Raw genomic sequence first — 15,105 nt, 5'->3', positions numbered from 1 at the left:
AGGGCCTAGTACCTCATAAACAGGGCCTGGTCGTGCATGCCTGCAGTCCTAGCATTCTGGAGGTGAAGACAGGAAGAGCAGAAGTTTGAGATCATCCTCAGCTACATATCCAGATCAGGGCCAGCTTCCGTTGAAGAACCCTCCTCAAAACAAAACTGGAATTTTTTTGGAGCTAAGGATATCTTATTCCAGGACCATGTAATAAACATCATTAAGGAATAATACCCAAATATTTCTCTGATAGAGAAGTTTGGTCTACACATAGCTATGCACCAATGGGTAATGGAACTCTCCCGTCAAAGAGCTACATGAAACATCCAGCTTGCAAACTAATGTTGCACTTGGCACTTACCTTGTGCAGCAATACCAGTACACGGCACATAGTAGTGCAGTCACATGGTTGCCTTAATAGTTGTTTATAGACAGGTCTGATTGTCACCTGTATCAGACTCTGAAAAACTCAGTAAATCTGAGTCCTTAAAAAAAAAAAAAAAAAAAAAAAAAAAAAAAAAAAACACTAGGTACTCAGCAGGTCCCCTGAAGCCCTTCCAAGTGGAAGAAATCCAAGAAGGGAAGGGGATCTATCCTGTTTACAACAGTTGGAAATTGAGAACAATAAGGAAGTGTTGACTCAGGAAACTGTTCCTGACTCCAGAATGCTCCTAGCGTCTTCTATACTGATGATGGCAAGACAGTTCTTCTCGCGGCTGATGAACCCACCTTTCCTCATTACAGCACTTCACCCCACACTGTGTGTGTTCATTAGAAAAGTGGGGCAGTTATTGCTGTTAAAGAGTCAGCTCTAAGCAACGTCTGCTGATCAAGTGTTGTAAATGAGAAGGACACAGGGTGCTCATGTAGTGGGGCATCACCACCGCACCCCGTCTCTCATTCTGCTGGCCTTTGGAGCCAGGCTTCTGGGTTCTCTACCAAGCTCTACGAATCATCACCATAGCCTCCCTCCTCTTTTATTTCCTGGACATGGAGAGAAAGAGCAGCCCTTGTCTCTCTAGGAAAGATGAAAAGAGGTAGATCACATGACTCGTGAGCAGCACATAGAATGCTGTAAATGTGAGCTAGCCTGACCAGTCTTACTGCAGCCACTGAGTGCCATTTTTGCTAGTAATTCTGCTGGTGACGGTGGCAGTAAAACACTGTGTGTGTGTGTGTGTGTGTGTGTGTGTGTGTGTGTGTGTGTGTGTGTGTACAGACAGATGGACAGACAGACAGACAGATGAAACTGAATCAATGGTCAGTAAGTATTCATGCCTCTTAGTATCTTTTGTTCTTCATGGGAACCCTGTAGGTTTTATCTTATTTTCTATATCGGAAATATGAAATCCCAACTAGCTGTACGACATTACAAAGCCAGTAAGCATGAGACCAGGACACAGAGCTCAGTTAATTCTGTCACCCTATAAGGTTCCTTGATGCCTTCCGTGTTGCTTGTGGATGTGTCTCTAATTTCATGGTGTCTAATGGGTGGCTTTTGTGTCATGTGTTCTCATGATTATTACCCCCAGCTGACTCCCTCATTGCCCACTGATAACCACAGCACCTGAGCTCAGGAAGTATTGGGGGATTGGATTAAACACCTATAAGACTGTGGATGAGCTCCTCCATTTAATGCCTTTCCTTCCTCCTAATCCCCTACAAGAATGTCATTTGAACCTCAGGCTACTCTCTTTGAGTGAGCATAGCCTTGTTAGATTTCACACACAACCCATTCCTTCTTCCTGGATAAGCATTCAAAACTTGGATGGAAAAGCCAATGGTTAGGGGTCTTACAGTGTTTACAGGTGTTAATTTTTTGAAATGTTCCAATATTCCACTAATGTAGCTGGACACGAATGACCCTAATGACTATCTCCACTGGGCAATGTTGTCCAGCAAAAACAACAGGAAGTGGCCACAGAGATTTCCTTTGGAGGACTCCATCCTGCCCCACACTGTGTCTGTCTTTCATAAAGCAATATGAATAAAAAGTTCTTTTTGTCACTTTTATGCCTGGAAAGAAGACAATGGAGATGGGAAGCTACATTTTTCTTATTTGGACACAGCCACAGCTTTGAAATGTGTTTGTAATGAGTCTGCCACTGAAAATTCCACTCAAGAATCACAGCCTAGAGTGACAAAGTGCTATTTCTTCTCAAGGCTCAAGTGCTCAGAGAAGGAAACAAATGGCTTTGTTTTCCCTTGCAGGCTTCAGCTTTATGGGCTCTTTTTATGATGTCATTTGAAACTGTCCAACTTCTGGGACGAGTGATCATTCTGTGGATTTTTCCAGGGTTCTGCTACAGAGTTTGGTAGGAAATAACTCTGCAACAGAATGGTGAAGTCTGCAGCCATTCACTCAGTCTTCTTCAAACACTACAAGACAGAGGAGTTAAAGGCATCAAGTGGAGCGGGGACGATGGCACAATAACATTTGCTGTATAAATATGAAGGCAAAAGAGCCACCGCCCACATAAAACAAAGTGTGGTTGAGCATGTCTGTGATCTCATAGCAAGATGGGAGCCAGGGACAGGATTGCCTGCAGATACTCGTGGACCAGCTAACCTGGCATACTCAGCAACAAGTAAGAAAGAGAACCTTTTTCAAAACACAGAAAGTAAAGACCAGCACCCAAGGTTGTCTTCAAACCTCTACATGTGTGCCTGCACTCATATAAGCATGTATGTGTACACGTGCACACGCACACACACAGATCATGCATACAAACATATACACACACATACACATACATATGTGCATAGACATTATGCATGCAAGCATATATGACTGTGTACACACAGACATCTTGCATGAGCGTATACATCATATGCATATATACACATACATACATTATGCACTCAAGATAGATATCATACACGCACACACAAGCACGCACATACACACACACACACACACACACACACATGCACATGGGCACACACATCCTTAAATGAGTCCCAAGTAAGTGACAGTGAGACCAGACTTGACGCACTCTCTCAAAGCTGATTAGCAAAAGGTAAACTATTTCATAAATGCTATTCTTTTTTTCTCCCCATCCTCTTGACAAAAGACAACTAGTAATAAAATTGCAAGACCCTATTTACCAACTTCCCTTTCAAGCATCCCATGTATACTAATATTTGAGCTTTCAAATGAAGGTAAGGACATGGCTAGTTAGTTCTCCCTTTCTGGAGACCCTAAGGCCATGAGTATTGAGAGCCAAGGGAAGAGAGGGGGACAAATCTCCCTCATAGCAGTCAAGAGTCAGGGTTGGCTATCCTGAGCTCATACCCTACGGGCCAGCTCACCCACAATCCCCATGGCCAGGAACAGCTCTACAATTGAGCCCCAGCTCAGGCAAGGTACAGGGTCTGCGCTCCCAAAGGCTGTAGCAAATGAGAGGCAGGGACAGCTCTCCTGCTTTCATGACTCAAGGGCTCTCTCTCCCGCATCAACTGCAACACATGGCATAGCAGGCCATGCATCTCACCTGGCAACAGGATAGAGCTAACCCTGCTTGTCAGGGTTGCGGGTAAGACAGCCCTGAGGGCAGGACAGCATTGAATGGGCCAGCCAGGGCAGGACAGGATAGTTCACCCCAGTGGTGTGGATGCAGGAGAGCTGACAACTGACCAGCACAGATACCTCTCAAGACCAGATCCAGGGATTTCAACTGGCCCACTCCAATGCATACCTTATTGATGAACTGCTAGAGTGCACGAAGGGGTGGTTTTACAGATCCAAAGCTACAGGATCTCCATGACACGGGGCAACAACAAAGTATCAGAGAGTAGTCCCAGTGAGGATCCAGTATTGATAGAGAGGCAGAAACCAGAGGCCTTGTACCAGACCAACAGCTTATTTCAATGAACATTGGCAAGCAGGGAAGTGAGGACAACAGAGAAACTGTGGGATACACTGTGACACACGGCAGCTTCCATAATGAGATTTTTTTTTCCTTTATTAGAGAGGAAAGTTGCAAGGATGGAGGGTGGGTACCAGGGGTGAGGGAGATAAGTGGGATTGGGTTACATGATGTAAGCTTCAAGAACCAATCAAAAAATTAAAAAAAATAAAACTGAAGTTAAAAGGTCAAAATACCATACTTTAAAAGCTTGGGGTGTAAACTTTGCCATTTGTCAGCCTTTCTGTGATATAGGGACTGTTGAAACCATGAGTCAACCTTCTTCTGTCTTCTCTTCACTCTCCGGAAGGAATATGTTTAGAGAAAGTTGAAAGCACTCTGCGGACTAAGTTTAGTTATCTGAATCTTCTTGGATTCGTGGTTATCTATGTCTTCCACTTAAGCAGGGGAAACACCAATTGCTCTCTTCTCAGCTAACTGAACCTCAAGGCAAACACTTCTTAACTGATCAGGCCTTTAGTCAAATGTACCTCTTGTGTGTTCTCTCAGGAAGTGTCCATATCCCTTGGGTGTCTATTAGAATGTTTACTTTGATGTTTCTGTATACATCTTTCCCCGAAATAACAGTGAAACCTTGGAGGAGTGATTGTATTCTCCCACCAGAATCTTCCTAATGACAGCCACAGTGTTCATGGATTGTGTGTTTTCGAAGTCAGGATGGCCCAGCACTCAAGTCCCCATGCCTTCAGGGCTCTGCAACAACTTTGTCCCAGTTTTAAGGATCCCCACTGACCCTTAAGGAGTTTAAGAATGAGGAATTTCAAGTACAAGGAGGAAGGTTTAACGATATTAGGCTTCGGGGAGACTTTCTCATTGACTCACCACTAACTTCTATCAATATCATGACTGTCTCGTTTCCAGCCTGCTGCTTACACATCCACCTACAGTGTATTTAGAAAGCCCCACACAGTGTCAGCACCACCCTTAAGCAGGAAGTGATTTGAATTCTGAGGTTCTGGAAGGAACCAGAAGTCTGAGGTTACTGCATAGATTTGAGATCCTCATACTCATTCCCTGTGGGACAGCAGAACCCCAGTGTTCTTCCAGAACTTAAGTCATGGTCATCCTGCCTCTCACTGCTGAGTGATAGATCCCTTAATATTTAATATAGACTTTTTTGATAACTCATTGTCACAGCCACTCAATTCATGTGTACTAAATGCTTACTAAGTGTTACACATTACAATGGATGTTAAGATTTTTTTTTTTTAGTGAGACGTCAAAACTGTATGACCCTTAGTCATAGCCCAGAAGGAAAGACAGACACTAAGCAAATACATCTCATAAATGATTTGTTGATTATAGGTATGCTATCTTAGTTTACTCAGGCAGCTCTTTAAAAAAAAATCACTAGAATTTGTTTCCCATAGTTTCATAATACTGGAAATCAAGGTAAAGGCAACAGTAAGTTATCGGCCCCTTCTTTGGTCTCTGTCATCTTTCCAAAATGTCCACACATGGAAGAAAGAGCAGATGCATTAGCTGCGGCCTCGTTGGAAGGCAATCATCCAGTTCATAAGGGCCATGCCCTTGAGGCCTCATCATAAATGTCATCATACTGAGGGTTCATACAGAGTTTGACAGGAAGACAAACAGCTGGCCATTTCAATAAATGATGCCCGGAAAGTAAAACATAGGGGTGACCCAACATGGAGATGTGTTGAAGTTGAATGTGGAAGAAGACAAATGGCGGAGAGTGACCAAGGAACAAGAGAAAGGGGGACTAGCCCTGAGGAAACAGTCCCTGGCTAAGCCTGGATACTGCCCCAGCCCAAAGGCATCACTCAGCAGTCCGTGAAGGGATATCTGCACCTGTGGAAGTGCAGGCTGCACTCACAGGAATAAAACACTCTTCACTAACTAATGGGCAGGGGCAGTTGTTGAAAGGAAGAGGAGATTCCCAAGTGTATTAGTTTCATTTCTTTGGTGGTGATAAAATAACCTTGACACGCAGCTTAAAGGAGAAAGGGCTCAGTTTGGCTTATAGTCCCAGACATATAAGATCCATCATGTCAGGAAGACATGGCAACAAGCTGGATCAGAAAGCTGGTTGGTGACATCACGTCTACATTCAGAATAGAGAGAAAACAGCAGACGAACCTCAAAGTCCATCTCCAGGGCCCTAGCTCCTCAAGCAAGACTTCACCTCTTAATGGTCCCATATCCTTCTCAAACAAAAGGACAGCAACTAGGGATCAAGTGATCAAACACATGTTCCTATGGAGGATATGTTATATTTAAGTCACAATATCAAGGAACCGACGTTCAAGATGAGATGCTAGACCATGTGGGAATTAGAAAGTTAGTAGAAGCCAAGCTTCATTTCCATAGTTCTGAGCAGCTTTTCCTGCTTTTCTTCTGCTTTCTCCTTCCTGTATGCTTACCTCTAGTCCCTTCTCTTTAGCCCTCCTGCTCTACAGCTTGTCCTTCCTTTCACTCCTCTTTGCTTACTCGTCATTGGATTGATTCGATGTGGCAGTGCACACCGGGGGAAATATTCATTTTGTTTCCGCTCCCTTGATAACGATCCATTGCACTCTTGATGCTTCTCAATTCAGTTGTGTAAAACAGTGAATCTGCTTGATTGCCGGTCGTGTAACAGAACTGGACGATTGACCTTAGTTGAGCACCCATGTAGTCGAATCTTACTCCTTGGCATGCAGAATTATCAAATCAATTCGTCTCACGTGCTGTAGATCAAGGCCCATCCCAGCTCTATGGTGATTGCCTAATCTCTCATAGAGACAAAGCATGTATTCTTCCCATAGATCATGTGATAGGATGTGTAGATCATCAGCAATGTTATAGGGACATTGAGTGGAACCACTCTGAGTTCAGAGCCAGTTCAGATATATTGGTTACTTTTTTTGTTTCTAAGCCCAAATATTTGACCAGAAGCAAGTTAAGGAAGGAAGGGATTCTTCTGGTTCATACTTTGAGAGTGCAGTCCATTGGCAGTGAAGGCCCAGCGATTGGTGGTGTGAGGTAGCTGGTGGCATTGTGTCCAATTAGGAAGCAGAGAGCAATGAAGGTTAATAGTCACTTTCTTCTAGTTAGTCAGTCCCCAATACTGGTGGAATAGGTGGGTCTTCAATTACCCTAATGCAGAAATACCCCACAGATATGACCAGAGTTTGTTTCCATGGTGATAGACACTAGTTCCCATCCTGTTAGCAATCAAGATCATGAATCATACAGAGAATCTTAAAAGCAAGGTTTGGAGGAAAAACTTATTTGAGGTTATAGCATCTGAACTCTAGTTTCAACCTTGCTTGAAGCTGAGCTTATCCTGGGACATTTTCAAGCCAATCGGTTCCTCAAGTTGTTTAAACCAGTTTAAATTGGATTTGTCTATAACTTGTAAAATAGAAAGAAAGCCAAACAGATTTGGCTTGCCTCTCAACCCATCAAGGCTGGGGAGTAGGGTTTCAGAGGAAATTTCGTGCTCCAGCTTGGAAGTGGCTCTTTGATGGGTCATCAATCCAAAGGTTCAAGGCACTCAGGAAACTTAGAGGTACAAGTAGACAAGTAAGTGGCATGCTAAGAGTATAGCCTTCCCTGTAGAAGCTGGAGTTGGGAGGGAGGATAGCAGCAACCAATTCTTATGTGCTGTGACTACTATCCTGAAGTCTTGTAAGCATGTTTTTCTTGACTTTGTTAATGTTTTTGATTTTTTGTTTTGTTTTGTTTTGTTTTGTTTTGTTTTGTTTTAGGACAGTTAAGTATTCTTAGAAATAGCCACAGACTATGGCTGAAACATCTCAAATGGTCTACTTTTGAATTATTTATGTGAGAAAATCTCTACAGATATCCAGAAATAGGGTGTGCTTCTGGTCCCATAACTTACAAACCACTCCACAGAATTTTATTAAAAAAAGAGGAAAAATGTTGGAACTTGGATTAAATTTGAAAACAATCAAAAAAATTCACCCATTTTTCTTTCCACAAATCCAAAGAATAGTGCTATAATCAAACATTTTGCTCTTCTTCCTTACTAGATGTCTGTGTCTGTGATCCTACCTATGGAGAGATTATAGCTAACTAGAAAAGGCTGTCTCCACATCCAGATAGAATGTTTTCCTAACACATTTCCATAACATGAGGGCAAATTTGTTAGTGGTTGATGTGATCAAATCTGTTTCTGGTGTGCAAACCTTTTATGGAAGTCAGGTCTCTACTCTGATTATGCTTTGCCCTTTCTTTTACAAGGAACGCAAATTTCCTAAGTTCGTATCCAAAGAAATGGAAAATATGTACATCGAGGAGCTGAAGTCCTCTGTTAACCTACTCATGGCCAACTTGGAGAGCATGCCGGTGTCCAAGGGTGGAGAGTTCAAGCTGCAGAAACTGAAGCGCAGTCACAACGCATCCATCATTGACATGGGTGAGGAGAGCGAGAACCAGCTGTCCAAGTCGGATGTCCTGCTGTCCTTCTCCTTGGAGGTAAAAACCCCCAATCTCTGAAAGCGTACTGGTGTGGTAAGATAGCTAAGGAGACCCCTATGCTTAGCACAGCCATCTTGCTTTCCCCCTTCGGTCCTAGGACAGTTATTAAACTAACAGCTTGCTAGTATGGGTCACGTACTCAGCAAGTGTACCATCCCCCTCTCCTGGAGCCCACCTTTCTCCTAAGGAAGAGCACCCTGAAGAGTCACCTGACAAATGTAATTGTGAATTAATTTTCCCTGTCTTAAGGCAGTACTCAAAGATTCTAGAAAGGCTTTTGGCAATTTAGAAAGCTGATGGTTTAGAAGTCTATGTGATCATCGTTTGAGAAGTGTGATCTAGAGCCATTAGAAAGGGTTGTTTGGTTTTGGTTTTGGTTTTGCTTTTCCCCATTGGTGTCTATAAGGTAGAGTCCCTGTGAGGCCTTCTGTTCTGTTTGTTTTGTTTGGTTGATTGATCTCAGCCTCCAGAGTAAGACTCAGCCCAGGCCAATGCAGAGGAGTGCTCTGTGAGTAAATGCATTCCTCTGTGGCTCTTTCCACGTTTGCTCTTCATGTATTTCCCTTTGAATGATGTTGATCCACCAACATCAGGCTACACTGAAATCTGGTTCAGACAGCTAGGTATTACTCGGTCCCATCTAACCCAACTCTATAGGTGAATGGAACCTAAAATGGCCCAGCTACTTTAAAAAATTTAGCATTTTTTTTCAAAAAGCTCAATATGGAGCTGTGATGTTATCTGACAATTCCATGGTGAGATACCAACCAAATAGAACTAAAAAAATCATGTGTTCACACAAATGTCTTTAGAGAATAGTTAACAGCCTTAATCCTACACAATGGATGAATGGATAAGAGAAAAATGCAACACCTGTGCATAGCAGAATACTATACAGTAGGTAAAATGAATACACTGATGGACACATTGATATGAATGAACCTCATCCATATAATAGTTCATGCAAGAAGCTGACTTCTTGTACAGGTGACCTGATAGTATGACCTTACTCATATCAAACACTAATTTATAGAAGGCTAATCTATAGGATTAGAGAGTTTATCATGTGATACAAGGTCAAAAGTAGAAATGGACATAAAATATATTGCTGTGGAGTGTGGCCTAAGGAAATTTCAGATGACTGCCACCCAGCGTGGTAAGCTTGGGAGAGTCGTATGGCCCCTGTAGTATGCCTCAAGAAAGTTGTGTGGAGACAGGGCAGGCTGGGATATTCTTTAACACACTATTCCAGCACAGGGGCTGTGTGCTTTGCATTTGTGGTGCTGGGATTTAGCATAGGCTTTGCATATTCTACCCCAACCCTCATCCCTGGACCATTACACTTCTGGTCTCTACACATTATTCTGAAGGTCTCCCTTGGTTGCCTGGGCTGGCTTTGAATTCACTCTGGATCCCTTGTGCGCTTATAACTTGCAACCCCACTACCACTGTGTCCTGAGTAGCAGAGATTACCGATCTGTTTCACTTGACTTGGATTTAGGTTTTTCTTCATACTCCAAAGTTAAAGGACCTCTTAAAGCTTATCAAAAGCCAATATCACTAAGAATCTGTATAAACATTTAACTGACACATATATGTTTATTAAGTATCATATAATATTTCGATACATTTATATAATGTTCAAGCTATGTCACTTTATTCCCACAAACATTTGTTATTGATTTATGGTTAAAAAAATGTTCAAAATCCTCTCTTGTATGAGAGAGAGAGAGAGAGAGAGAGAGAGAGAGAGAGAGAGAGAGAGAGAGAGAGAGAACACTAAATCCCATAAGAATTGTCTTAGATCTTAGATTTAGAGAGATCAGGAGACATGATCATATTTTTATACATTTAATTAGTGGATGGAAAGGATAAGTTAATCTTCTAGCCTGTCGTTAAGGACGCTGTTCTTAAGTCTTAACTGTGGGTCAGTCTTTTTTTCTCCAATCAGAGGCCATCTTCACATCACAGTGTCAGAGGAGAGGGATCTTGATTAAATACAGAACTCTTAGTGCGAGAAAAATCATCAGTGTAATGTCACAGAAACTTGGTCCTTTTAAATTTTTTAAGTACTGCCACCTGAGGTACCATTGTTTCTTTGGTGCCTCTGGGTTTGATTACTGCCAATTAAAGGTGGCAATGTATTGCCTAGCCACTCTTGTTTTCCAACAGATAGGAGTGGGGGGGAAGCATTTTCTTGACTTTCATGAAGCTTTTAACTATGTAGCTTTCTAATTCACTATTAGTTCTCAAGATTAAATAGCTGATTACCTGGAACATAGGTGTGGGTGCAGCCACTGCCGTGCTCTCTGCGTACAGAACTCAAGTGGCTTTGGCTTGTAAATACAAGCACAGACTGCAATGCCCGAGTCCCCTCATACTTTTCAATTTGAAAATTAAACGCACACGGTAGTAGAACCGCCAGCCAAAGCCTTCACACCTCTACTCATGGATGTGTTTGGGGAGGGGAGCACTGAGGGGAGTTAAGGGCAGATGGGGAGAGACAATCCTTCATCAGGGCAGGCTACCATTCAGATTTGCATACTGTAGAATGTTTTCTCAAATCGTGAGAGAATCCAATGGCTGGAAGAGACTGAGAGCAAGCTCAGTTTGTGACAAGAAAAAAGATGGATCCCTGGTGCTGTGAAGGTGGGCCAGAGAGTGTAGCCGCCAAATGCACAACAGGTATTTTCAGAAGGCTGCTGTGTGAACCCTTCTTCACAAAGGGCCTTGGAAGTGTTTTCAGATGTGCAAACAAAGCCAGACACTTGCAAATGACACCATTGATAAAGGCTCGGAATTCAGACTGTAAGTTGTTCTCCTTCCAGGCATTTTCTCCTTTCTTCTATGTGTGTGGTTCTTCCCCAGTATGAAAACTTTTGGTTATGGACACTGTCTCTCTAGTCTCACAGGTACATATCATATCCCCACTTCACAGATAAAGTCACTGAGGTGGGGAAAAGGAGATGGCTCAGTGGGAAAAGTGCTTGCCACACAAGTGTGGAGACCAGAGTTCTCAACATTGAATATGTAAAATTAATAGAGCTGCAGAGTCCACTTAAGCCTGAAGCTTCTGTGAGCATCTGTAGCCGTCACTCCTACAGTGACGTGAAAAGCAGACGAGAGAGTACACAGCAGTGAGCAAAGATGCCAGTCTCACACAAGGCCTAAGGCCTGAAGCTGTCCTCTGACTTCCACACGTTTACCTGCCCATGTGTATCACACACTCTCAAGAAGCAAAGAAAAGCAGACTCTGCAGATTTGAAAAAAGCAAAAGGAACAAAAACTGAAGAGACTTAAGTGTGAGATCATTTTCCAACATCACACCTATTGGGCTTTCAAAATGTACCCCGTGCATCAGCAGCATCAACCACCTGAGAGGAGGAGTCCTGGGTTCAAGCCAACTGAGGAGATAGATGCTCAGGAAGGGGAACCTAGTGGCCTCTGCTTTACAAATAATCCCAATATACTCTGACCGAGAATCTGTGGGCTGTCACATAGCAAAACGAAGGCCGATATAACCCAAATGCTTCCTTGAATCGAAAACCCTAGAGCATGCATCTTTCCCTATAGCCGCTTCTCTCCCTTCGTAATGCCATTACCCCTTTTTTAGAAAGAGTGATTTTCCCCAAATGCTACTCAGTGTAGGTCACTAACATTTTGTTCTGATGGTTAAATTGTTCTCACCTTTCTTCTTCCCTTTGCTCCTGTGGCAGAGCACGCCCCTGCATTGGTGACGGCATGGAGCTCAGGATGGGGATAAGGAATTCCAGAAGTTGTATGTGACTTTAGGCTAGCCTAGAGACATAGAGCTCAAGATCTGTTGGGGTTTGGCATGCAAAGATCATAAGTCACTGGGAAAAGGGTATACATAAAGTTGGCACATTTTATTCCTTTCTGTTCGAAGTGTCGGCACTTCTAAATCAAATTTCTGATCATAATTCTGACTGAGACTTCTCTCTTCTAGCAGGAAAAAGCAGAGTTTCTGGACATTGAACTGGGAACAGAGAAGTGGCAGCTTCCCCTGTAGACAGAGCCTGCACTCTCAGGCTTGCCTTAGTCCCTGCTGCTTCCTGCCTGATCTGCAGCCCTATAGCTGCATGATGCTAGCTAGCTCGGTGTCTTAGGAAGTCACTATTGCTTATCTTACTCTCCAGGGAAAAGCTAAGTCACAAGCTGAGCGTCTACCAAGTGCTGACCCAAAAGCTAGAATATTCTTAAGGAAACTGGGAGAAAGCCTCGGGTTCCTATCTGGTTAGCTTGAAGAGAGTAGCCCAGTTCACCTTACCTGACTGACCCTGGATGCAAATCTTGATAAACCTGGTGGGATAATTGCACAGCTAGATGTATAATCCTAGCTACTTGGTAGTAGTTCAAGGCCTGGGCTCTTCAGCAAATATAAAATCAGCCTGGGTAACTGAGACCCTGACAAAGAAAGCGAGAGAGAAGGAAAGAATGAAAGCAAGGGAAGAGGGAGATCGGGAGAGGAAGGAAGTAGGAAAAGAGAGAGACATGGAAAGAAGTAGAGAGAGATAAAAAAAAGTAAAGGGGCCATAAGAAAGGAGGGAGGGTAGGAGGGAGGGAAGGAGGACGAAGGGTGTATCTCAGGTGGAATGCTTGCTTAGCAGAGCAAGGCTCCACAACTCCGCAGAGTGAGGGAATGAGCCATATTGTTCCCTCTCAACAGCAGTCTGCTGCACTAGAAGCAACTTCATCTCTAGAAGGTCCTGAGTCACTAATACTGGTGCAAGCCAACCACACCCCCTTGGCTTTCACTGTGGCTTTTTCTCTTCCTGCAGGTGATACTGCCCCTGGCATTGGTGTTCAATCCAGTTTATGTGATTCTGTTTCAGGTTGTCATCATGGAAGTCCAAGGCCTTAAGTCCTTGGCTCCAAACCGAATCGTGTACTGCACAATGGAGGTGGAGGGTGGAGAGAAACTTCAGACTGATCAAGCAGAGGCTTCTAAACCAACGTGAGTGGAATTCCTCTGTGGTTTATCTCACAGAGGTTGTCAATATTGGTTTCGGTTGTGCCAATCCCAAAAGAAAAGTCTGTTTTCCCAGAAGAACCTAGGAGACCCATGCTTTTTTATCATACAAGATGACTTGATTCCATTTTAAAAAGCAGAATACCATGTAGCCCAGGCTGGCCTCAAACTAACTATGTAGCCAAGGATGACCTTGAGTTTATGAACTTCCTGCTTGCACTTTCCAAGTGTTGGGATCTCAGGAATATGCTACCAGACCTGGTTTATGAAGTACCAGGGGGTCAAACTCAGAACTTCATACATATGAGGTAGGCAGTCTACCAACTCGGGTACATCTGCAGCCTTGATACCAGTTTTATTTGGCAGCTATGACAAGAATCCAAGTTCCTTCAAAGCTGCAATAGGAACTTGAAGCAACAGTCCCATTTCTGAAGTCTTTTGCCACATATCACGGTGTGTATGTGTAGCCTTACAGCACTCCCAGTTTAGTGGGGACATTAGGGAAGCAGTCACAAATGTGTATTCATAAAAACAGTCTGCCTGTACTTTCTACATCTTTAGATTCAATCAATTGTGGGTTGAAACTTTTTGACCAAGAAAGTAAAACAAACAAACAAACAAACCAAAAAGGAATATTGGCCAGGCATTGCCTCTAATCCTAGCACTCACAGTCAAATCTCTGCCAGTTCAAGGCCAGTCTGGTCTACATAGCAAGCATAGCAAGTTGCAGGGGAAGCAGCTTATGATTGTGTGTAGAATCCTCATTACTTTCTAAACTCTTCAAGTCTTTCTATAGTAGGTACCTGTGACTTACAGGTGGTTCTGACTCTATAAAAGGATGTACATAGGTCATTTTTAGGTACTCTGTGATTTGATGTAAGGACTCCAGCATCAGTGGGTATCCATAAAGGATAGAGGAGGTCTGAACCAGTATCCCATGGGTACCTGGAGGCAAATATGGCTATAAATAGAGGGAAAGATGGTGAGTTAAGATAAGAGATCAGGGAGACATGAACCAGCTTCTGAATAGGGCTTTCTTGGAATATAGGAGACATCTGCTGTAATATTATGAAGCTCCCATGGGAGTGAAGACCTCAGGAATGGTGCTGTAGTTACCAATGGTCCTGTGGCAAAGAGGAATACATAGACGACTCCAGTGGGTCTGGAGTTAGGGGCACAAGGGTTTCCTAAGCTGGGAGAGAGAACAGGTGGTAATAGAAGGACGCTGGAGATGTGCTTGGGGAACATCTTCTGGTCCAAGGTAGGGCAGTCCATTGCTTGAGCAATGGGAGACAGCAGTGAAGGGTTATCTGTCTGGGAGACTAGGCTTCCCAAACCTACAGAGCAGTGAGAGATCACTGCCCCTTCCCACAGCACTACTGCGCCCATTCTTTTTCTCTCAGTCTCTATGATGACTGCATAGTAGAGTGAACATCCTCATCTTCATGGCTGGCATTAGTCCACAAGTCATCAGAAGGTAACCTTCCCTGACTCCTCCTCAGAGCATTAGGAGCTGTTTGACTGAATATAAATAACTCACCAGGGTGTTCAAATCAAATAGTTCAAAAGAAGCACTGAATGTTGCTTGGGCTGAAGAAAAGGCTGAGCGTCATTACATTATCCTACAGGAATATAGAGTATAAAATGTTTATGCTAGAGTTAGGGTATGCCTGACATAACAATCTGCTCACATTTGTAGAGGTTATGGCATCCATACACATAAACTCCTCATGTCAAAATGTTGTGCTT

The 15,105-nt window shown here is 43.3% G+C and overlaps 1 protein-coding gene across 1 annotated transcript in view; it reads left to right on the top strand.

Annotated features, from left to right (window-relative positions):
* Cadps (calcium dependent secretion activator) overlaps positions 1–15,105 on the top strand; it is a 442,640-nt gene that overhangs the window by 204,686 nt on the left and 222,849 nt on the right. The window contains 2 exon segments of the mRNA XM_032917997.1: positions 8,130–8,363; positions 13,220–13,341. Of these exon segments, the coding sequence (XP_032773888.1) occupies positions 8,130–8,363; positions 13,220–13,341 (356 nt within the window).

Source organism: Rattus rattus, chromosome 12 (genome assembly GCF_011064425.1).
Source record: "Rattus rattus isolate New Zealand chromosome 12, Rrattus_CSIRO_v1, whole genome shotgun sequence".
Lineage (NCBI taxonomy): Eukaryota > Metazoa > Chordata > Mammalia > Rodentia > Muridae > Rattus > Rattus rattus.
This window is presented reverse-complemented; position numbering and strand designations above follow the sequence as displayed.